The following is a 24,821-nucleotide window of genomic DNA, read 5'->3' as shown; positions in this document are numbered from 1 at the left end:
GGCGGGGTTCCCGGGGGAGGGGGCGGGCCGCCCGGCCTGGCCTAATGTGGGTGGGTCTCTGCGCCCCCTGCCTACTCAACTTTCCCCTCCAATTCCCTGCCTCCCTTTGATGTCCAGCAAGTGCGGACGCGCCTCGTGGGTCGCAGCGGGGAGGGAAGGGGAGATGGGAGGTGAGCACGGGGGAGGGGTCCGGGCTAAACGGGGGGCGGGGCCCGCGGGTCGATGCCCCACCCCCCGTCAGAGCCTGACCGCCGGGGGAAAAGCCTCTGGGCGGAGGAGGTGCTTTCAAAACAAAGAAATGCGGCGTGGAACCCGGGGGACTGGGGTGGTGAGGAAGGCGGAGGAGGTGCGGCTGAGGCCGTCCGGCCGCCCGTTTCCCCTCCAGTCAGCCCGGAGGAGCTCCCCCCACCCCCAGCCCGGGCTGCGGTGCCGGAGAAGAGGGAGGAGGCTGCGTTAGGCGGCTGTTTTCCAGTTCACTTTTGCAGACCAAGGCGGAGAAGAAGAGCACCAGCTCCGCTGCCCCTCTTGGCTGCGGCGCACTCAGCCCCGAGCCCCGCGTGCGCTCTGTCTCGGATACCGAGCCGGCCAAAGTGTCCGGAAACGCGCAGAGCGCTCGGAACCTGTCCCGCAGCTGTGCGACGCGCGTCTCGAGCTGGCCGCTGCCGCCCCGCCCTCGCGCTCCTTCAGCCCCGCGAGCGGAGAAGCCGGCCCGCCCGCCGGCGCCGAGCTGGGGAACTTGAACTAGCCCCAGCGGCCGCTCTGCCGAGATCCCGCGCCAGGCCCGGGGGTGCTCCGGCTCGGGGTGGAGGGCACACCGGGGAAGTGGATTTAGCAAACACACCTTTGTGAGTACACACGCCACGGGCGCGCGCGCACACACCCTACGGGCACGCGCGCACAGCCCAGCCGTCTGCAGACGGCGCGCCCGGGCCGCTCGGCGGCGGACGGTGGCTGCGAGCGCGGTCGGTGCGCACTTCGATTTGCGGCTCGCGTCTGCCCTGGGCGCCAGGCTGCGGGGAGCCCTGGCGCTCAGGACACGCGCCACGCTCTCTGCCGCCCTGGCGGCGCCCGAACGGCCCATCCTCCCGGGACAAGGCAGTGTGGGGGGCGGGCGAGCGGAGAGCGCAGCTTGCTGGGGCTAGGGCGCCGGTGAAAGCGAAGTAGCGAGTCCCGGCTGAACCCGGAACGCCGCGGACATTGTTCTTCGTACTCTCCACAGCTCGGTTGAATCTGGGTCCAAAACACAGACTTAATTACCACGTTAGAGACATCCTTACTCTTTGCCGTGCCTTTTGTTTTTCCTGTAAACCCTGTCACCGATAACTGTCGCTATTGTAAAAGATAAACCGTATCTCCTTTGACACTTTCGCATCTTTTAAGGTTATTGGCTGATACCCACCTGCCCGCCTCGTTGCCTGGATTTAAAGCGATAAGAGCGCTCCCGAGTTTTAAAGAAAATCGCCCACTCAGGGCCGAGGCCCCGAAGACCTCGAGCTCCAGGTCTTGGCTCTTCCCCTCTTCAAACCTCACCGAGCCCCAGGCTGCAGGTCCCCAAGGGACCTGATGCTGGCAGACTTTCCATAGCTGCCTTACTAGTTAGGAAAATTTTGGTGACATTATGTTTTTGTATATCCATCTGGTATTTTTCTGGGCACCTCCTCAATGCTTAGGAAAAGGCCTGGGTAGAAAACTGGAAGACTGTCTTTATGGGCAAAAGGGAGAGGGAAGATTTTTCCTCCAGTTCTATTTCGGGGTTTCTTAAAAAATAAAAGTTTTTAAATTTTTAAAATATATAGGTGATAGAAGAAAGTCAAAAAGTAAAATTTGGGTTCCATTCCGTCTTCAAACACAGTCATGATAGGACTTAGGCTTGTGTAATGTGTAGCTTACAAAGAATTTTCATACAGGTACAGACAGAATCGCTGAACTGGAAAGTTAAAGATGACAAAACTCATACCCCCAGACAGGGTAAGTGACTCATTCAGGGTCCTACGTGGTGTTAGTGGAAGAAGTTAATTCATACTGAACAGGAAAGTAGACACCTTTGGAGGTGCCTAATGTTTAGAGATCTTGATTTTGTATTGAACCAAAGAGACTGGATTTAAGGCATCACCCTACATTGGAGGGATTTCCTTAAACTCTCTGTTCAAAGATGAATCTAGAGCCTCCAGCTCAGCCTAACCCCATTTTCCCTCTCTGCAAGTCTCTTACATTGAGACCACACCCTCCCTCTTGAACTGTCCTCCTCCCTCTGGTTTCCCTGACACTCTCCTGTCCCTTCAGTGTCTCCAACTCATCTCTCTTTGCCTTACTATGGGGTTTCTCTTCCTCCCAACTGTTTAAGGTACACCCTGCCCTATAGACTATGAGGGTCCTCTTCTCCATTTTTAGTGGCCCACCCCTTGGAGAGTTTCCACTGTTCCCAACTCCCAACCATGGTCTCTGCTTCAGCTCCCTCATTTCTTCCTGGTGGCCAGCTCCCTTTTCCATTGCCACCTCAAACCCAAAGTACCACATTTCCCTGGAAACCAGACTCTCCTCCTTCCCCTAGATTGTATTACTGTTGCCACCTGTTCACAGGCCCCCAAGATTTTTTCCTCTTTGCCTTTGCCTGTAACTCCCATATAGGTTTACTTGCTGCATTATCTATCCCAGCCCCTCTCGCTCAGTCAATTATTCCTCCTCCTCACTCTGCACAGCCTCCTCACTGGTGTGTCTGTATAACCTTTCCTCCTGCAAATCCTCCTCCACCCAGCTGCTGTGCTTCCTAAAGTATAATTCTGATGGTGTCACCCTCCTGCTCAAGTCCCTTTAAATGACTCCCTGCCACCTACTAGGAAAAGTCCAAATTCAGATATGATCTTGACCAAACCCAACTTTCCAGCCTAATCTTCCACTAAAATGTAGCAGACCTTCCAGTTCCCCATCAGGAATTTTGTTAGGTCCCATCAGGACCTCTCCCAGCTCCCCAGATGTCATCCCAACTTTCCCACTCTGCACATTTGTTCCAGATGTTCCTGTGGCCTGTAAGAGAGACATTGTCTCTTCCCTTGTAACTTGTCAAATTCCTACCCTTCCTTCCAGGACTGGCTCAAATGCCGCTTCCTCTAGGAAAAGCCACCTGGATGTGTGATCTCTCTCTCCTGGAGCCACTGTAACGCTTTGGATCTTTCTCGTGACATTTATACCATTCTGCCGAGGGTCACAGCTATGTTTACACCTGCTCAAGCCATTCATCTCTCTCTTCCCTGGTTAGAAATTCTCTGAGGGTTGGGATTATGCCTCAGCCATCTCTGTAGTCCCAGGTGCCCAGCACTGCACTGCAAGGCTTCTGTCTCCCCAGAGGTCAGCTACCCTCATGAGTCAAGGAAGAAGTAAGTGACAGTATGTCATCTTTGGCTGGTACTGTGCCACTCTCATTTTTGAGGTATTTACAGTGGTTTTTTTTCTGGTGTTCATAGAAATCGTTACTAAATTACTTATAATTGCCCTTTTCAAACAAGCCCCTACTGTAGGGACCACATAAGGGCTAGAAGCCTCTGGTTATGCTTCAATGTTTACCATTAGGCAATGGTAGGAAATGAAAGTACAAAAAGTCTCCAGCTTCCCAAATGCAGTGACTCATCATATCAAATCACACCACACCACATCGGCCAGTGTGGTCAGGAGCTAGGCTCTTAGGCAGACTTCATAAACAGGACTCCCAGTAGCTAAACTGATAGCCACAAAGAAGAGAGACACCCTCTCCCCCAGCACCATACCAGTCACCTGGCCTGTTGCAGTTGGATGCATCAATAGATGGATAGCTAAGGAATTTATTTGAAAGGAGCAGTGGAGTCCTGTCTAGACATCTGTCATGGCATCTCTACCTGTCTTTAATTTAAGAATGAAAATTTGAATTAAATTCAATGGAGATGTATCAAATTCCTGGAGCAGTGGTTTTCAAAGAGAGATCATTAGAGTGCCCCAGAGCACTGCACACAGTTTTGGAGCTGGGAACCAGAAACTGACACTCACTTACTCCCCATGTGAGTCTTCTTTACAGTCAAGTTTGAAAACTACCCTTTGGTGGCAAGAACTTCACACAGCCCTAGCACTTAGGAGGAGGCCTGCAGAAGAAAAAAAATGGCTTTGCCTGGTCATTGTTGCTAGTCATCTCCGCTAATTAAGAGAATAATTTTCCATTAATAGGAAGATTCCAAGATGTGAGAATTAGATCTAAGGAACTTTAAGTCATTTGAAGATGGACACAAAGTTATTCCCACTTCCATGCTTTTCCTCATATTGGGGTATACTTTTTATATTATAACCAAAGCCAATTATGTTCCCTGGGATATAATTAAATTATTTAGAGAGAAAGGAAAGCCTAAAATAGCATAGTTAGCCTATGAATCAGGCTTATTCTCCCCTTCAGTGGAATGACAGAGAATTCTATGTGCCAAAAAAAGAGTAAAGAATGAGATATTAGAGATGACACTTATCAGGACAAAATGTCCAATAACAGGGGAAAGTGCCAAAAGAATCTCCCTCGTCAGTCATTTCCACCAAATAGATCCTTGGGCAAAATAAGAAGTGGGCATTAAAACCACTGCTCTATCTTTGAAGAGGGGGAAAATTTGATCCATTTCAACTTTGTTAAATTCCAGAAAATGAAACTACTGATATTTCACTATTATCATTGTTTAGAGAGTGGGTGCAGATGCAGTGCTAGGTCTTTTATAAACAGTAACTCATTTGGTCGCCAGTCCCCCTTAGCACCCCTCCCCGCCCTGCCCTGGCACAAGAAATGAATGAAGGAACTGAGGCTCAGAGAAATTCATCAAAGGTTATTCAGCTCTAATCTGGCCTAGCAGGGATTCAAGTTCAGGCTGTCTGATGATAAAGCCAGAACTTTTCCCATTATCCAGTATTTCCCAAACTTGCCCAGATTATAAGAAGAGCCCTGTGTACTTGTTTAAAATTTAGATTTCCTTTACCTCTCCCCTGGAGAGGGCTGGGGTGGGACCTGGAATCTGTGTTTTTGTTGTTGTTGTTGTTTTAATGTATGCCCTGGATAATTCTTTAGAAAAGACAAGTTGGGAAACATCATAATTCATAATTCAGCGGCCACATTATCACCCACAGGTTTTCTAGAATTTTCTATAAGTATAAGAAAGTGTATTCAACAACTGATCAACCAACCAATCTTTTCCATCCTATTTCTAAGAGCAGTGTATTCTGTTAAGACAAAAGTCTTTAAAGTTACAATCTGGGTTTTTGAAAAATAAATCATTACATCTCAACATATACAAAAAAATCAGGTTGGCAATTTGCTTATAAATTAATTTGCTTCAAATTTTGTAATTTGGACAATAATTCCCCCCTCTAGAGGTAAAACGTGTTTGCTTTTGTTAAATATTAGATAATCTACTCTTGTTAATTTTTAGCAAAAATATTTTAGTGTAAATATAGTCTATTCATTCCAATCCAAAGTGCAATGGTGAAGATCTCATCAAATGAAACCATCTCAGAACTGGAATGTTTAACAAGCCTCCAACATGACTTAGAACCTAGAGATAGCCAAAAGAAATAGGAAATGCCACATTTAATTATAGCTTTTAGTCCTTCCCCTTTTAAAAAACTGTAACTTTTTAAAAAGTTTTTATTGGAGTACAGTTGATTTACAATTTTGTGTTCAGGTGCACAGCAAAGTGAATCAGCTATACATATACATATATATGTATCTACTCTCTTTTTTTTTTTTTTTTTTTAGATTCTTTTCCCGTATAGGCCATTACAGAGTATCCAGTAGAGTTCCCTGTGCTCTACAGCAGGTTCTTAGTAGTTACCTATTTTATATATAGTAGTATGTATATGTCAATCCCAATCTCTCAGTTTATCCCTCCCCCCCACCCCTGGTAACCATAAATTTGTTTTCTACGTCCATGACTCTACTTCTGTTTTGTAAATAAGTTCATTTGTACCCTTTTATTTTTAGATTCCGCATATAAGCAATATCATATGCTACTTGTCCTTCTCTGTCTGACTTACTTCACTCAGTATGACAATCTCTAGGTCCATCCATGTTGCTGCAGATGGAATGATTTTGTTCTTTTTTATGGCTGAGTAATATTCCACTGTATATATGTACCACATCTTCTTTATCCATTCCTCTGTTGATGGACATTTAGGTTGCTTCCATGTCCTGGCTATTGTAAAATAGTGCTGCAGTGAACACTGGGGTGCATGTATCTTTTTGAATTATGGTTTTCTCCAGGTATATGCCCAGGTATTTTTTTTTTTTTTATGCTATATGCTATATACTATATGCTGGGTCATATAGTAGTTCTTTTTTTTTTTTTTAATTATTTATTTTTATTTATTTATTTATATATGGCTGTGCTGGGTCTTCGTTTCTGTGCGAGGGCTTTCTCCAGTTGCAGCAAGTGGGGGCCACTCTTCATCGCGATGCGCGGGCCTCTCACTATCACGGCTTCTCTTGTTGAGGAGCACAGGCTCCAGACGCGCAGGCTCAGTAAGTGTGGCTCACGGGCCTAGCTGCTCCGCGGCATGTGGGATCTTCCCAGACCAGGGCTCAAACCCGCGTCCCCTGCACTGGCAGGCAGACTCCCAACCACTGCGCCACCAGGGAAGCCCCAGTAGTTCTATTTTTAGTTTTTTAAGTAACCTCCATACTGTTCTCCATAGTGGCTGCACCAATTTACATTCCCACCAACAGTGTAGGAAGGTTCCCTTTTCTCCCCACCCTCTCCAGCATTTATTGTTTGTCGATTTTTTGATGATGGCCATTCTGACCGGTGTGAAGTGATACCTCATTGTAGTTTTGATTTTCGTTTCTCTAATAATTAGTGATGTTGAGCATCTTTGCATGTGCTTCTTGGCCATCTGTATGTCTTCTTTGGAGAAATGTCTATTTAGAGCTTCTGCCCATTTTTTGATTGGGTTATTTGTAACTGTAACTTTTTAGTAAGTATTTTGTTAAGCTTGTCACAAGATAGACACAAGAATACTATTTAATTGAATAATGTAAAAAATATTTACTTCCATATTTATTTACCTGTGTCAACTGGAAAAAGAACTCCCAGTTTTAAACATTGAAAAAGTAGCACTATAGAAAAATCTTAACTTAGAAAATTAATGATTTCCTCAAAATTGCATCAATCTACCAGTTCACTCTTTGCACATATCTCTGGTAGGTGAGATGGTAGGAGAAAAACACATTTAAGACATTAAATGCTACGGTATGAACATATTCTCTAGGGAGTCAAAACGTGCTCTGACACGTATGAAGGATGTATTTGCAGAAAATAATGTCATCCCCCAAATCATTTCATAAACATACAGCATGAGCATTTTCCAAAGTGATCAAACAATATTTTATTCATTCTCATTCCCATCTGGAGGAAGTAAAGACATAAAATTCAGACAACCAAGTAACTCTTGGGGGCACCTTATGCCTAGAAAAAGATTATTTGCTTTTAAGAGACAAGCATGAAAATTAAAGTTAAAAATGTGAAAGCCAAACTTTATAACGTATTTATTAAGGACATTTTTATCACCTACAATATTCTAAATATTCAAGAACTCATCCCTTGTCAAGAATAGCATCATGACAATTCAGATATGAAAAGTGTCACTTCCAGTGAGTTCGTTCAAACCCAGAATTAAATATCTTGTGAAATGAAGCAGTCTCAGCAAAAGCTCGTATGTCAGATATTTTTTCAACCTGAAATCTATATTAACTAACACGTCCACAGAACTACACTACAATAAAACCATGGTTATAAGAACCTTTATAAGAACCATCTTGAATAGACATTTTCCCAAAAAAAACTGAAGATTCATTTCTTAAGTACCAAAACTTTAAAAAAAAATCTTAACCCTGTAGGCTAGAAATCTTCTAACGTGATGCACTTCCTTGGCTTCTTAAGCATAGGGTCTCACTATAAACACAATGATGACCTCAAGAGCTACTAGGCATGTAAGACAGTTTGTCCACAACTAAAAACTCTAGACTTCTTTCATTCTTTCCTTCCTTCCTTCCTTTCACCTTTTATTTAGTTTTTAGTTTTTATGTCTTTTTTCCCTGTTTTTTTGGTCTTCTCCTCTACAGTTGTGCTGTCCCCTGTTACTTTTAATTATTGTCATATAACCCCATTCCTCCTCCCTTTCTGAATTGTTGCTTCCCATTTGCTGTAGCTTTGGAACCCAGAAAACCCACTTGTTAGAATTGTGTGTAAAATAAAAATCAACTAAGTTCTTAATGAGGACATCCCCTATGGTTAAAATATGCACAGTCTATGTCACATTTATTTCAGCTTCTTGCAGACTTCCTGGATTCCAGGTAGGTCGCAGATAAAGGGAAAGTTATTAGACGGTCAAACTCTGGCTTCTGAGGGGTTAATGCATGATGATAATTGAAATTCATGATGATGGCGCTGAGGTGCCTGTTGAATGATCGTACATAAAATAATATATCTTGAGTATGATTTAGGTTTAAAGTCTTTATAAAATTATAATCCTTTGAAGCTTGGTGGCTCACATCTGGAATTTATGACAATATCCTAACGGATTTCAGATAAACCAGCAGCTGCCATTCCCACATCACACACAAGAAGGGCCTGTCATGCCTTCCTGTTACAGCTTGAGTTCACCCTGGAATGAGGAGGGATAGAGAACAAAATCCTCAACAAGCCGGCCTGGCAAGACTCAAGGCTATGCATTAGGAATGACCTGGCTGGTGCTCGCCTTTCCAGCTGGCCTTGTCCCAGGTTCATGCCCCTCACTCTCTGGGGTTCTGCCAACACAGACTGCTCCGGCCTGCTTTCGCTTCCTTGAACACTTGAGGCTCACTTCCCCCAGAGGGCCTTTGCCCCAGAGTTCCCACTGCCTGGAATGCTCTCTCTCCCCAGGCCCAGCAATCACTGCCTAGTTTCCTCCTACTCAGCTTAATCATACTTCCTTAGGAAGGCCTGGCCGCTCTGACAGGTCAGCTCTGCCAACTACACACTCTTGTAGTTCATGTACTTCCCCTAGAAGCCCTTCTCGAATTGTAATTTTTCATTTAGTTGTGTGTAGGACAGATTCCCTAGAAAATAGTAGGTGCTCAATAAGTATTTGTTCATTCCATGGAAGGGAGGGAGCAAGGGCACTTCAGCCAGACTGGCCTCCTCATTGTGGTTAACATCATGGCCTGCCCGGAGAGCAGCTTTCCAACATTTTACCTTCCCTTGATTGCTGCCAAGGCCCATGGGTCTCTCCTTCCCTTTCAAGAAAAGAGTAAAATCTACTCAATGAACATGCAGCAGCATGCCATGAAGCTATTGCTACTACATTCTAGACATCGTGGCCTTATTCCAAGCAAAGAAATAAGAAGAAAATCTTTCCAAACAAATTTCAAAACGTTTGCCACACTGTGATACATGCTCCCTTTAACATTTGTCTTCTGTTAATTCTATTTTTCTGGTTTTTGTCTCAAGTTTTGGCAATTTCAAGTGTTCTGGTTACCATGGAAAGAGGAAACAATGATCTCTTAGAGGTTAAGAGGGAAAAAATATTCGCTCCAAACTGTTACATTAAAGATTCATTATGCCCTCTCTCGGGGCCCTTGGGTTTATCCTTAAGACAAGTTCAAATTGCTGAACATGAACTATTAGCTCTAAGTGAGAACCTTTACCTTCTTTCCTCTAAGCATTTTCATAACACTTCAGACATTTTATAAGTTCTTCCTGACACACGGGAAACTTAGGTTACGAAGAACCGTACGATATACATTGTCAATTTTATTTTTTCTTTCGTTATTTCAGAGGTAGATAAAAATTTCTTAACTTTCAGAGCAAGAAATAAACATTAGATGTTGCCTCTTTTTTGTTGTTGTTCTGTATGTAGTCTTAATAGCTGTAGTCTGAATATAGTCTTAATAATTAAGTCTTCCACAGAAAACTTGACCAGTAATAACTGAAAAATTTGAAAAATCTGGAAAAGGAAGAAGATAGTTTACTTGTCTGCTGAAGAGGCAAATATCCCTACAATTTTACATCCTGTGAGAATGGCTTAATTTCTTTTAGACTTTGAACTTAGAACCTATGTGTGTATATATGGCTCTATAAGACTTGGTTTTTAACACATTATATAATACCCTGTGTTGTAATTTTCCACATCTCACGTCACCAGAAAGTTTCCAGGTTCCCTGAAGGACCGATATGGGTGATTCTAACACTACCTCCTGCCTCATTTCTGTGTGGAAGCTGGCCTGCTCCTCTCCCTCCCCGTCTAAGGTGTCATCCTCCTGTAAAGCATCCATCTGATGGACTGCTGCCCACTGCACTTCCCCATCCCACCCTGACTACTTTTTCTTGCCTTAATTCTGGCTTTAGGAATATCCAGAGGAGGCTTCTATCTTAAAAGTGTGTTTGACAGCTCATGCGGCTCAATATTTAAAAAAAAAAAACAACGCAATCAAAAAATGGGCAGAAGACCTAAATAGACATTTCTCCAAAGAAGACATACAGATGGCCAAGAAGCACATGAAAAACTGCTCAACATCACTAATTATTAGAGAAATGCAAATCAAAACTACAATGAGGTATCACCTCACACCACTTAGAATGGGCATCATCAGAAAATCTACAAACTACAAATGCTGAAGAGGGTGTGGAGAAAAGGGAACCCTCTTGCACTGCTTGTGGGAATGTAAATTGATACAGCCACTATGGAGAACAGTATGGAGGTCCCTTAAAAAACTAAAAATAGAATTACCATATGACCCAGCAATCCCACTACTGGGCATATACCCAGAGAAGACCATAATTCAAAAAGACACATGCACCCCAATGTTCATTGCAGCACTATTTACAATAGCCAGGTCCTGGAAGCAACCTAAATGCCCACTGACAGACGAATGGATAAAGAAGATGTGGTACATATATACAATGGAATATTACTCAGCCATAAAAAGGAACAAAATTGGGTCATTTGTAGAGACATGGATGGATCTAGAGACTGTCATACAGAGGGAAGTAAGGCAGAAAGAGAAAAACAAATACCGTATATTAACGCATATATGTGGAACCTAGAAAAACGGTAGATGAACTGGTTTGCGGGGCAGAAATAGAGACACAGACGTAGAGAACAAACGTATGGACACCAAGGGGGGAAAGTGGCGGCGGGGGCTGGTGGTGGTGGGATGAACTGGGAGATTGGGATTGACATATATACACTAATATGTATAAAATAGATAACTAATGAGAACCTGCTATATAAAAAATAAAATTCAAAAAAAAAGTGTGTTTGAGCAAGGCCAAGTCTCTAAAGTTATTCCTCTCAATTTACAATTCAACCATTAGAGATTTAGTTCTTTTGGACCTTCATGAGCCCCCTTTGAAAAATATCGATATCCCCCTAAGGGCTAAGACTTGAAGCCATTATCAATGTATAATCCCAAGGGATTAGTTAAAGTGACCGAGTGCCAACCCCTCTGCCACCTCTCATGGAAAATTAAATTGAGGACAGGCCCTATAGGGTGGTGCTAATAAGAAGGGGGCTGCTGAATGAACTTCACTAATTTCACAATGTTACTTTGGGTTTCACACTCCTCAACGCATGGCTCTCCTTGAAGTTTCCTTTTTCTTTATTCTCTTTTTCCCACCTTGTTCCACCTTTGTTCCTCTTGCCTAGGTTTATCCGTGTGTGCCAATGTCTGTATATATCCCCAGGTCTGTCTTTGTCGTGACACCAACTTGTCTAGCAGGGTAACCATAAAAAAATTAATTCAGATTCCTTGTTGGATGATTCAGCTATTTTCAGCTTCATTAACAGCTATTCACCACACAGTGGATTACTCAACCACAGTTTGAAATACGCCTTCAAGGTGGCTAGACTAACTGGAATGATCGTGTAAGAGGACTTCAGGAGGGCATCATACACACACAGCTATTATGTCTTTGTGGGAACGTGCATTTGCCTATGAATTGTCTGTGCATGTTCTTGGCAGGTCCCCTTTCTTATCCTGTTCCCAGCCCCCAGCCCACCCCACCAAGCCTCTGCCAGGTCTGCCTACAGGTCCCTCAGTCTCAAAGCCTTTCAGAGAGAAGTGAGAGCTCATTCAGGTCCAGCAGTGTCCTGAGGAGTGTCCAAGTGTGCCCGCAGCTGAGGCAGACAGGCCAACTGTACCCCAGCAGGGTTCAGAGTCAGGCTGGGAGGTAAAAATACATAGCCAGGAGGCTTGGAAAAGTGCCACTGGGGACACAGCCAGGTATTTTGCTCCTCTGGCCCTGCCCTGAGGGCCAAATTAGCATCAGAGCCGGAAGTGTGACCCTGGAGCCAAAGTTTTATGTGGGCTCTTTCTCCTACCACTGAAAAGACTCTGGTAGGTATGGGGGGTGGGTTGCTGTGTGGGTTAGGTTAGTATGAGAGATGATGAGAGCCTCCCACACCCCACAGACGCCAGCTCCAGTGCTGGCTTTGACCAACTAATGTCAGCTTGGCCAGAGTGGCAGCAAATCGGGGTAGGGTGCTGGGTGCAAGCCTGTGCTCCCACATGCAGGTTCTGCTTTTGCAGGTCTGGCACAAACCACTAACTCCTCTGGCCACACAAAGTGCTCTGTGGGCAGGGCTAGCCCTGTTTGCCCTGGACGGGGACCGTTGTCAATGGCTGGTTCGATTTGTCAGGTTTGCTCTCAACATTTGTCAAAGACCATTGTCAGGTGTTGCTAGGGTTGCAGGAGAAAGGTTACACTTGATTGGCTGAGCAACTGTATTCCATAACCAATCCAAATGCTGTGCCTGGGGGAGGGGGACTCAACACGATAGAGCAGTATCAAGCACAGGCAGACACATTCCGGGTACAAACAAGGCGTCTGGAAAAATGGAATTATGGTGTGCAGGAGTCCCATGCCCCTCGACAGCTCCAGCCATGGCGTGGTTGCTCTTCAAAATGTCACAGCCTAAGTTAAAGTCATTCCCACTGATTGGAGGATATCAAGATTTCAAAACAGGGCAGTAGCAATTGTAAGGAGGAAGTAAAACTCCTTGCTCATTGTGTTTTACAGCCTTCCTTAGTAAAACTGCTGAATTGTAATTTAAAATATTCCACCCTTTCAAATAAATTAAGTGCAGCCCTTAAAAACAGGAAATGAGAGAGGCGCGCACGTATTGTCAACTGAACATTCACAGACCTGGTACCACAAAGCGAAGTTGAAAATCAGAGAACAGTCCTATGAATTCACTATAGAAGGATGACAACAGGGGTCACCACCAAGGGAGACGTTATGCCTCTGGCAGTGAACTCTTGGGCTGAAACCTGAATGCTAATTAGGAAACAAATGAAAGACAAACATCAGCTCGAAGGGAAATTTGGATCTTGCATGATTGTAGATATTCTGAGATTCAGATAAACCTTATGGTACTAAGGAAAGTTAGAGTGTACTTGATGGTAGCAGCAGCTGAACCCTCCCTTCAGAAAACATAACTGCCAGTCAGCCAGATGTTCCTGCAGAACTCTGGCAATACAGCAAAAGCAAACAGAATTATCTTGCCTGAAAGATAAGTTAAGCTTCTGTATAGTACTGATTTTCCATTCAGTTATCAATATAATCACCAAACTTTAGCATTTTTAAAAATTTTATGGAACTTTTTTTAAAATATTTATTTATTTATTTTGGCTGCTCCGGGTCTTAGTTGCGGCACGCGGGACTTTTAGTTTTGGCATGCAGACTTCTTAGTTGCGGCATGCGGACTCTTAGTTGTGTTGCAGCATGCATGCGGGATCTAGTTCCCCGACCAGGGATCAAACCCAGGCCCCCTGCATTGGGAGCGCAGAGTCTTACCCACTGAACCACCAGGGAAGTCCCTGGACTTCAGCATTTTTATTGTCAGTTTCTATTCAGTCACAAGAAAAGTTTTTTTAGTCTTCTTCCATTCCATGCCATGCCTCTCCCTTTGCTCTCAGACTTGGTCCTTAGAAAGACGGAGCAGCCATACAAGAATACTAAGGGAGGGAAGGAAGGAAGGAAGGGAGGAAAGAAAGAAGGAAGAGAATGAAAGAAGGTACATCAGTGCATGTTTCCCATGGGTCCCATCCCCTATTATTCATTTCCCCTTTCCAACTCAGACTCTTCTGCTCATGAGGGACCCTACATTCAAGCCAAGGAGCTTGAGCTTAGTTTCAGACTGAAACAGTGTTTCAGGATTCTGCATTTTACTTTAGATACATTTTGAAGTAACTCAAAATGAGAAAAAAGAATCAGCTTCCACGACTGAGTTTTGGACAATTTCACCTTCCACTTCCATTGGTGTAAAGAAGAATATTCATGTGGAGAAAATGATTGTGAGGAGGATTGGCAACAGGACTGCCTTACAGAAAGTACAGCTTCACAAACCTTTCCACCAAGCTCCTCACTTAACTCTACCCACACAGACCAGTGGGACCCACCTAGCTCACTCTGCCCAAGATCCTCCTGTGTCTTAATGGAGACACTATAATAGCAGTATCTAGCTTTTCCAAAGGGGAAGAAACTTAGTATTTTTGGTTCATTTCTGTTGTTGTTGTTGTTGCATGTGAGGCTAAATGCAGATATTTGTGCTGTTGGCAACATCTTAGGAAGCGATTTAACCCACTTGCATAGCCAGGCATAATTTATCAAGTGGCCCTGTGACTTTAACCCTATTTGTTTCTCCCTTCCGATTATTTCAATCATGTTTGTGTATTAATGACTTAGGGCATAGCTTTATTATTTCAGAGGCTCTGAAGTCCTACTTGATTTTTCTAATTCAGAACCTAGCTTTCTCTCATTCTGACCTTATCTGCTCTCTTCAGGAACAGATCCAGGAGACCAGAAAAACTTACCACCCACATCTACTCTTCATAATCAAGTCATTGGATGAAGACAGGCAGGTAAGCTGGGAAAGTTATCCTAGATCCTGCTGCGGCCTGGCAGGCACACCCACACAGTCATCGGTGAATATTCTCCAGGGTTAGCACTGCCCAGGGCTTTGCAAATTGGTGTTCTCTCTCCACAGTTTATATTTCAAGACAACTTCCAGTGAGAATCATACAGTCAGAAACCAAAATGGTAGGTTATAAAAACCTACTGGATCAGTGAAAAACAAAAATTGGACTGCTAATTTCAACCTATAATCAAACAGTAAAAGTCATCCATTTAACTTACATCCCTTTCTTTTTCTGAATCACCGTCTCTAATAAAGGGGAAATTTTGTTTAATGATAAAAAGTAGAAGCAAAAGGCCTGGGATAACCCACAACTAAATAAGCAGTTGTAGAACATTAATGATCATTGGGAGACAATGAAATCAAAAAGGGAGAGACAGGCAAGGGAGTTGACATGAAGTTTGAAAGACCACATTCAGCCTGCACCCTCAAGAAAATGTCTAAGAGAAAGTAGGCCAGAACAACAATGAAGGTAGGGTGAAAAAGATGTGACTTGAGTTTTCAAAATGTCATGTCCGTATTGAGTGTCCCTTTGGTCCAAATGAGAAACAAAGGGAGAAATCAAACAGCTTCACTGACAAGCAGAACAGTTGGCAAAGAGTCAGGGGTAAAATCTTGGGGAAAGCCTGTGTGCAGCCTAAGAACAGGTGGGAAGAGTCCTTTCAGCTTCTCTGTTTCTCCAAGTCCTGCTTTTCTCATTGCCCACTATTCCCCCTTTCAGTCTGCTCTTAATTTTACCCCATGCCATCGCTCACACCTGGCTCTCTCTATGGATTTCTTTTCTTTTTTTTTTTAAAGCCTTCTGGGGAAGACTTTTCATTCATTCATGCTGTACATTCAAACCATTTAAGATGTGATTTTTCAATAACATATGATTAATTTATAAAGAGCCACTTATGATGCCCGTAACCAGAAGGGCTGACTTGATTCCATGACAAGGCCATGACCAGGTGGTTTTATTGGTTGTGACTCTTTCCAGCCATCAAAATAGGCTTGTTATTATAAAGCGCAGTGGAAAGGGAGATCTAGACTTTGCTTCATTCTCTGGGATGTTCTTGAGAGTGAGTGTTGACAGATCACCAGATTTTCCTTAATTGTTCCAAATATGTACATAAGCAATGTTTCTTTAGGCAAAAACAGCTATTACAATGAGCCCAGTGAAGCTCTGAATTTCCTTGAGCCTACAATAGATTTTAGGAACACTATTTATTAAGATCAATGTGTTTGTTTAGGTCACTGAAAGCCATAACCATAAAAGAAAAAAATTGATAAAATGGACTTCGCTGAAATTAAAAATTTCTCATCAAAAGAGACCATTAAGAAAATGAATAGGCAAGCCATGGACTGGAAGAAAATATTTGTGAAACATAAACTTGACAGAGGACTGATAGCCACAATATATAGAGAACTCCTACTCAGTAATAAAGACAAAAAAATTGCTTGAATGGATAGAGGATTTGAAAAGACATGTCACAATAGAAGATGTATGAATGGCAAATAAGCACATGGTGACGTGTTCAATGTTCTTAGTCATTAGGAAAATGGAAATTAAACCCACAATGAGATATCACCACATACTCACCAGGATGACAATGCTAAATGCAAGCAAGGATGTGGAGCAACTGGAACTCTCATACATTGTTGGTGGGAATATTAAATGGAACATCTGTTTTGAAAAAGGAATAGCAGTTTCTTTAAAAACTAAACATACACCAAAGACAAATATCATATGATATCGCTTATATGCATAATCTAAAAAAAATGATACAAATGAACATATTTACAAAACAGAAACAGACTCACAGACTTAGAGAACAAACTTATGGTTACCAGGGGGAAAGGTGGAGGGGAGGGATAGATTGGGAGTTTGGGATTGACATGTATACACTGCTATATTTAAAATAGATAACCAACAAGGACCTACTGTATAGCACAGGGAACTCTGCTCAGTATTCTGTAATAACCTAAATGGGAAAAGAATTTGAAAAAGAATAGATACATGTATATGTATAACTGAATCACTTTGCTGTACACCTAAAATTAACACAAAATTGTTAATCAACTATACTCCAATATAAAATAAAAATTAAAAAAAAAAAATTAAACATACACTTACTCTGTGATTTAGCAATTATGCAAGTAGGTTTTTTCCCAAGGGAAATGAAAGCATATGTCTATAAAAAGGCTTGTATAAGAATGTTCCCAACAGCTTTATTCACAATAGCCAAAAACTGGATACATCCCAGATGTCCTTGAACAGATGAATGACCATACAAACTGTGGTATAGTCACACAATGGAATACTACTCAACAATACAAAGGAATGAACTACTTTCACACAGGATAACGTGACTCAATCTCATAGACAGTATGCTGAGTGAAAAAGGTCTTACTCGAAAGAGTTTATTTTATTTGATTCCATTTTTATATGAAATTCTAGAATAGGCAAAACTAATCTGTAGTGAAAAAAATCAAAACAGTGCTTGCCTCTGGGAAGGGGAGTAGGGGCGAGGATTGACAGGAAAGTGGGAGGGAACTTTCTGGGGCAATAGTGATGTTCTATGTCTTAATAGGACTTTGGGTATACAAAACTCAGAAAGTATACACTTAAGGTTTTATATCTCATTATATATAAATTTTACATCAGAAGAAAAAAGTAAATATCAAACTGAAGTTTTTAGGTGGAATTTGGTTCATGCCTGCCATTTACTTTCTTTTTTTTTTGTCTTTGGCCATGCCGCATGGCATGCAGGATCTTAGTTTCCCCATCAGGGATCGAAGCTGTGCCCCCTGCAGTGGAGGCACAGTCTTAACCACTGGACTGCCAGGGAAGTCCCTGCCATTTACTTTTTTTTTTTTTTTTAATTTATTTTTGGCTACATTGGATCTTCATTGCTGCGTGTGGGCTTTCTCTAGTTGCGGCGAGCAAGGGCTACTCTACGTTGCGGTGTGCGGGCTTCTCCTTGTGGTGCCTTCTCTTGTAGCAGAGCACAGGCTCTAGGCGCGCGGGCTCAGTAGTTGTGGTGAAGAGGCTTAGTTGCTCCGCGGCATGTGGGATCTTCCTGGACCAGGACTCAAACCTGTGTCCCCTGCATTGGCAAGCGGATTCCCAACCACTGTGCCACCAGGGAAGCCCCCATTTACTTTAAAAAGCGTGAGAAAGATAAGAAGGATTAATGGAGGAGGGATGTATAGATATGCAATAAAGCAAGGTAGTACAATGTTAATGGTAGACTCTACAATTAAATGGTGGGTATATGGGGATTCACTGTAAAATGCTGTGTAAAATATTGGTTATATATGGAAACACTCACAGTAAAGTGTTGGGGGAAGAAAATGAATGTGCTAGTCTTACCCGTGGACCCTCTTCAGTTGTTTGTTAGATCTAAATACTCTATCTTTTAATATTCATATTAGATTATAAACACAGAAGATGAAGCCTTGGGTTTGTAAGAATCTCACATCTGACTTCTTTTTCTTTTCAAATCTAGTCTTTCATACCTTTTATTGTAGCAGACAAAAGAAGCCAGGAAATGGTTATTATGAGAGGAAGGGAGGGAGAGAGACCTGTGACCCTAAAAAAAAAACCACACACAAAAAAAACTCCTACTGTAAAATATTGAATATCAAGAGCCGGCAAGTACTTCAGACTTGTAGAATCAAGAAATTAATGAAAGCACCAAGACTGCATCCTCAGAACCACTGGGGAATGATAATTACAGACAGTATTTCTGGAGCAGACACATAACCTTGATTCCCAGGATACCCCCTAAAGCACTCTAATAGTATGCTATTTGTGGAAGGTTTTTCCACCTTTAATAACAGGGAAATAATGTTAGAAGGAAAGAAATCCCTTATTTAGCCACTAGGGTGTCATTATTGAGCCCCAGTTGAAGGCCCCTTTAAAAGCATCCATATGGTAAAAGAATATGTTTCCCCACAAAATCAAAACTGAGTACATCTGAGACTTCTGAACATCTTTTTTTCTTGGATCTTAAAATGGATTTGTGCATATTTGTGAAAAAAAAATTTTATGATGTGCTATCTTCCAAAGTGAATGGTTATTTATAATTCATAAAAGACCTGAGCACAGGAAAATTCTTCCCTTTTATTAGCCCTGTAAAGTTAGACCAGCTGATCTTTTAGTACATATTACAGACACCAAATTCTCCGTATGGTTGAAGTTTCTCTCCTCAAACTAAATGCAAAGAGGCAGTGCTACTGAAGCTATTCCTCAAAAGCTGGTGGGGTCCATGTCTCTTTTGATTAAATGTTAAATAAACAAAAAAATCATTCTCAGAGCCAGTCTCTAAAGACACAGAAGGGAGCATACTTGGAATGCTAAACATGCTTTCTAAATCTTGCACAGCCTTTGTAAAATACAACAGCATATTTTTAAGTGGATTTTCTTTTCTGTTTCCAACATTTAACCATCGTCTTCGGACACAGTTGCCACATCATTTCCTTTCAGCTGCTGCTGGCTGCTTGTGGGTCATAGTACAGGTTCATGAGCAGAAGTGACTTGGGTCAAGGAGTATGGGCACCAGGGATTTGGACCCATTACAGGGAGTCCTGGTGCCAAGGGCTCCCACCCAGCTGCACCTGCACATCCCCGACATGATATCACAGAAAGTTACTTCCTTCAAAGAATCCAGCTTTCTTAGCTCACCCTACCAGGGTCACGTCCACCTCGATTAGTGGCGTGCCTCGGACCCACATAAGAGAGTTTCACAGAATTTTTAGAGATCTAAGTTCAATCTGAAAATAACACATGGTTTTGTTTTCTTTGAAGTTCCCTGCCCTCTAATATTCCAGACGAGCCTTTTAAGCTCTGGTATAGAACTATCTGGAGACAGAAACTCTTTCTGTGTCCTGACTTTTAAATACCTTGACTTAAAATATAGGTTGCTAACTGCCAAACACAAAAAGCCAACTCACTTATAGGGCAGGATCCTTGGTCAGAAAGGATTGCCTCACCTTGCAAGGACAAGGGATGAAGGATTCAAATGATTCTTGAGCAACTTTTTTACCACCTTATGCTGCCTGACTCAGAAGAGAGGGATGAGGAGATCTCAGCCTCTTGATGATACACCAGCTGCACTGTGTAGTACCAGCAGTGGGAATGGAAAAGGCAATATTTATTCTGAGGGCCCTGACAACATCATCATTAAGTCATTCGTCCACTCATAAGTGGTTTGCATTTTCCAAGATCCAGAGAGAGAGGCCCATGAGCTGTAATTCTAGGCATGTTTTTCCCCTTTCTACCCACACTCTTATTCAACATGTCTAAGCACTGTTTGGAAAAACTAGATAGCTGACAAAACCAAATATGCAATATGCTATCATATGTTTTAGTTTAACACTTTCAGAATTTATTTCCCTATCACATAAATGAAATCTTTCAAGTTCTTCCTCATCATCCACCACCCAAAACACTAAATCATTACATAACAGAACTGTTAATCAATTATCTACTGTGTCATATCCCTCCCTCCATCCAACCACCCACGCTACAAGTATTCCTTGAGTATTTACCATGTGCCAGTCCCAATGGTGGAGATATAGACATGAATAATTTATAACCTTGCCCTTCAGGAGCTTCTAGTCATACAGAAGATGCTCACCTCTATGTCTCCCAAGCCTTCAATGAACAGTTAACTTTCTGCTGTTACTTCATCACAGCAAGAAAACAGGAGCTCTTACTCTGCCCACATAATACTCCTAAGGTTCATGAACTTTGTCCACCGCATTTTCTCTGATCACCACCCCATCCTCTGAAACCTGGTACACAGTCAGTCATGAGAGAAACAAACTAAATTTACTACTGGAGCAAATTTCAGGACATAGCTTGGATAAGACACAGGATGATGTCAAATTCTCACTTTGCAATTTTAAAATTTAAATAGCCACTGCCAAATACAGTGTATTTAATTTTCTCTCTCCTTTCTAGGGCACTGACCCCCTCCTTCAGAACTAGACCTTTGGGGTTTCAATTCATCTGGCTAATTCACTCCAATCTACCCTTTAGTCCAATCATCTTTCTGGTTTCCAGAGATAAGTCATGGGATCCTTCCTTTTGGGAGGCCCTAAGTGTAGCTTCCTTATCCATCATTCACCGAGCTGTGTCCTTTGAAATACTGTTGTGCTTCTTTTTTTGAGGGGGGGGGGGAACTGAATTGGAAAGAAACCTGGGTTGGGGAGAGGATGCCAAGAAGGCACCCAAGGCTTCCCTTTATGCTGCATCCAGCCAAGCCTCTGACCAACTCAAGGGTTTGTTTACGACATTTCATAAGCAGACCTAACAAGCTCCTTTGGCAATATTCTCTGAAGAAGTTTCCATCCCCCAGGACAAGGCCAGAGCTTCCCGGTCTGCCTGCCATAGCTCACCAAGACTGGGTTCCGGGTATGCAAACGCGTTACAGGTGCGTCAAGATGTGGACCCTCTCAGCCCAAGAGGCTGCCAGCCTGGGTCAGAGGCAGCCAGGGCAGCCACTCGTGAAAGGTAGGGCTGGGCTGAGAAGAGTCCTGGAGAGGTGACCAAACTCGGCGCCCCCTGTTTGCCTAGGGGCCAGAAATTGGGGTCTGCCGTCAGTCCCGTGCTGGCACTTGGTGCACAGGCCTGCTCCAGTCCTGGAGTTATATCCTTATCCTCAAAACCCCCCAACCTTCCAGGCTAGGTTCTCCGTCACCCCTCACTCCTCTTAGCCCTGAACCAAAGGTGACCACGTCTGGCTGCTCTTCTGCCTGGTGTTGATGACCATCCCTTTGGGAACCACTAGCCTGGGTTTTCCCAGCTTCTTCACCCTCAGTCCCCTTAGCCCAGCAGGTTCAACAGAATATAATGCCAGCCACTTATGTAATTTAAAATTTTCTACTAGCTACCTTTTTTAAAGTTTAAACAGGTAAAAAAAAAAATTTTGCATCCAAATTTGTTAATTTTAAACAGCTTTATCGAGATAAAATTCACACACCATACAATTACCCATTTAAAGTGTACAACTGAGTATATTCACAGAGTTGTACAACCAGCGCCACGATCAATTTTAGAACATTTTCATCACCCCTTAAAGAAATTCCTACCCATCGGCACTCACTTCCCATTTCCCTCCCAAACCCCCAGCCCTAAGCAACCAACCATCTACCTCCTGTCTCTGTTGCTTCGCCTCTTGGCCATCTCATATAAGTGGAATCATACAATGTGTGGCCTTTGTGTCTGAACTTCCTTCACTTAGCATTGTGTTTCAAGCTTTGCTCATGTTGTAGCATTCACTTTAATCATTTACTTTATTTAGTTCAATCTATCCAAAATATCATTTCAACATGTAGTAGATCTTAAAGATGATAAATGATGTACTTTGCATCCTTTTTTTCACACCAATTCTTTGAGCTCTGGTGCGTATTTTACACTCAGAGCACATCTCAGTCAGACCAGCCACACTGCAAGTGCTCAATACCCACATGTGGCTACCGGCCATTGTGCTGGAAAGCACAGCCCTAGCCAGAGTCCTTTTCATTACTCTTTAAAGGCAACAGCTTTCTCTGTTCACCACCATACTCCTGCATACCCTCTCTGCCCCATCAGTACCTATACCGTGGTTCACAGGTGGCTTTAGGATTTTAAGGCCCGCACCACGCTTCTCTTCCCCAGTAGAGAGCCCTGAGCTCGTGCTTCCATCTGGGCAGTGGCCGATCAGGTCAGAGCCTGCACACAGATAACTGGAGCCCATGCTGCCTGGTCACTTTCCTTGCCCAGGTGCCACAGCTGGATGATATATCTAGCTAAAGGGAAACTTTCTGCTTTGAAAAACTTAACAAACGAAACTTTATTCTTACTTTTTAGAAGCAGGTCTGTCATTTCTTAATTTTCTCCCTGGTACATTTTCCAGCCATTGTTTTGCTAACAATTGCTCTAAGCACACAAATAAAGCTCACTGGTAGTGGTAGATTTGGGAAATTGCTACAAGCTTCCTCACAGCTTTATCCTGCTTCTGTCAGCCATTTCCCCAAGAAAATGGACGTTTAATCAGTATGAGGCTGCATCTTATAAGTCTAGCTCATCAGCTATCACCTCCTTCTAGGCTCGAGAGAAGAGACAGAAGCCTACAGCACTGCCACCAACTGCCCAGGATGCAGGGATTTCAACAGGAAACGGGACCTTTATGAATGAAGCACATTATTTATCCCAGTGTGGGTATGTCTATATGGTCATATGTAAGTTACTTCTAAACACCTGTAATTCTTAAGATGGGCACATGGCAATGTTTGTGAAATTGCCTTTTTGAAGGAAAAACTTTCAAAATTGGGGTTATTTAGTCCACAATATGGAAAATTGAGGGCAGGTTTAATATGTGCAAATTTAACAGAGACCTAAGAAGAACAACAATATCAGCATCTTCCCTGTTTTTCCTCAGAGTAAGAAGAGAGAAAATGAGCTGCAGTTGCTGGAGAAGGAGACTGAGGTTCACCTTAGGAAGAACATCCTGTCAATAACATCGAAGCTCTGGAGAATCTCATGGAAGGAGCTTCAGGGTTTTGGTCAACATTCATTCTACCAACATTTACTGAGGACCTTCTGGGCACTTCTTGGTTTGTGCCTAATTCAGTCACAGAGCTAAATCGGGAAGATTTCACTCAAATGCTTCTCTGGAGGGTTTCCCTAACTTGAAGTATTGCTATCTCTTTTTTTCCCAACTTTTCTTCTTATTCTCTGCCACCTATGAAGGTTCACAGGGCCCAGTCCTGGACCCTGCAAAAAAAAAAAAAGCTTTAAAAATCAAGAATTATTCTTGGGGCTTCCCTGGTGACGCAGTGGTTGAGAGTCTGCCTGCCAATGCAGGGGACACGGGTTCGAGCGCTGGTCTGGGAAGATCCCACATGCCGCGGAGCAACTGGGCCCGTGAGCCACAACTACTGAGCCTGCGCGTCTGGAGCCTGTGCTCCGCAACAAGAGAAGCCGCGACAGTGAGAGGCCCGCACACCGCGATGAAGAGTGGCCCCTGCTCGCCACAACTGGAGAAAGCCCTCGCACAGAAATGAAGACCCAACACAGCCAAAAATAAATAAATAAATTAATTAATTAATTATTTAAAAAATCAAGAATTATTCTAAAAGAAAATCTGACCCACTGCACCAGTCAGGATTTCAGCCTCTTGATCAAACAGCCACTCATAAGGCAATGGCATGCTGAGAAAAGCAGACAGTAATGGTAGCCAGTTCAGAGCTGTGAGGACTTGCTGTGAACTGGTTTATATTACCTACCTCCTTTTACTCAACAGAAACTTTCTTCTCTACAGAAAATGGCAATACCACTACCATTCTAGGGTTCCTTGTATTAGGCCTCACCCAACAACTGCTTGGCTTTCTATCCAGAATAGTTAAAACAGCCAGTGCCCCAGGGAATGTCATAAAATTTCACTGTATTCAGTGACGCCCTATTCAGTGAATCGCAGAGAACCTAGTCTTCTTCTGCACACCTGGCTGTGAATCACTGACTCAGTGACCTCCATTTGGGATCTGCTTTCCTGAGGTAGTTAATTTAGCCTTCATGAGATGGAGGTACTGAACCTTTCTTAGGGAGGCATGCCTAATTTCACATAACTGTGAAGTTACTTCGGTTGTTTACATGGCAATCTTGTGTGATCTAAGCAACTCTATTGCTGTCATTTTAAGACCGTTTGAAACATCTTAATAGTCCCATTTTTTTCTTTTCCTCTTGCTCATTTCCAAATGGAAGGAATTCTTATGAGGTAATAGGGTGGTGGGGAGAAACACAGTTTGCTTTAGCTCCTACTAATTATTCCATGTTATGCTTGAGTGGATTATTTGCATCCGGTCTCTATTTGTATAGTCAATGGGCTATGTTTGCATAACTAGAT

General features: G+C 42.9%; 1 protein-coding gene across 2 annotated transcripts; it reads left to right on the top strand.

The window, feature by feature from the left end:
* The first annotated feature begins 18 nt into the window (after positions 1-18).
* LOC118893053 (translation initiation factor IF-2-like) lies at positions 19-23,674 on the top strand. Of its 2 annotated transcripts, XR_005019400.1 has the most exons (4): positions 19-845; positions 14,816-14,893; positions 23,025-23,137; positions 23,358-23,674. XR_005019400.1 is itself a non-coding variant. In XM_036848199.1 (2 exons), exons 1-2 carry the CDS (start codon positions 223-225, stop codon positions 10,208-10,210), a joined length of 660 nt encoding a protein of 219 aa, XP_036704094.1. In that variant the 5' UTR covers positions 19-222; the 3' UTR covers positions 10,211-10,252. The 2 variants fall into 2 exon arrangements, 1 of the variants encoding a protein (XP_036704094.1); XM_036848199.1 differs by lacking the exons at positions 14,816-14,893; positions 23,025-23,137; positions 23,358-23,674 and adding an exon at positions 10,174-10,252.
* The last annotated feature ends 1,147 nt before the right edge of the window (positions 23,675-24,821 follow it).

Source organism: Balaenoptera musculus, chromosome 3, assembly GCF_009873245.2.
Source record: "Balaenoptera musculus isolate JJ_BM4_2016_0621 chromosome 3, mBalMus1.pri.v3, whole genome shotgun sequence".
Lineage (NCBI taxonomy): Eukaryota > Metazoa > Chordata > Mammalia > Artiodactyla > Balaenopteridae > Balaenoptera > Balaenoptera musculus.
This window is presented reverse-complemented; position numbering and strand designations above follow the sequence as displayed.

Bases quoted from the DNA above. Each gene is read 5' to 3' on its own strand.
- LOC118893053 (XM_036848199.1), top strand. From the start codon at position 223: ATGCCCCACCCCCCGTCAGAGCCTGACCGCCGGGGGAAAAGCCTCTGG. The intron at 846-10,173 runs GTGAGTACACAC...TCACGTCACCAG, and splicing joins GATTTAGCAAACACACCTTT to AAAGTTTCCAGGTTCCCTGA.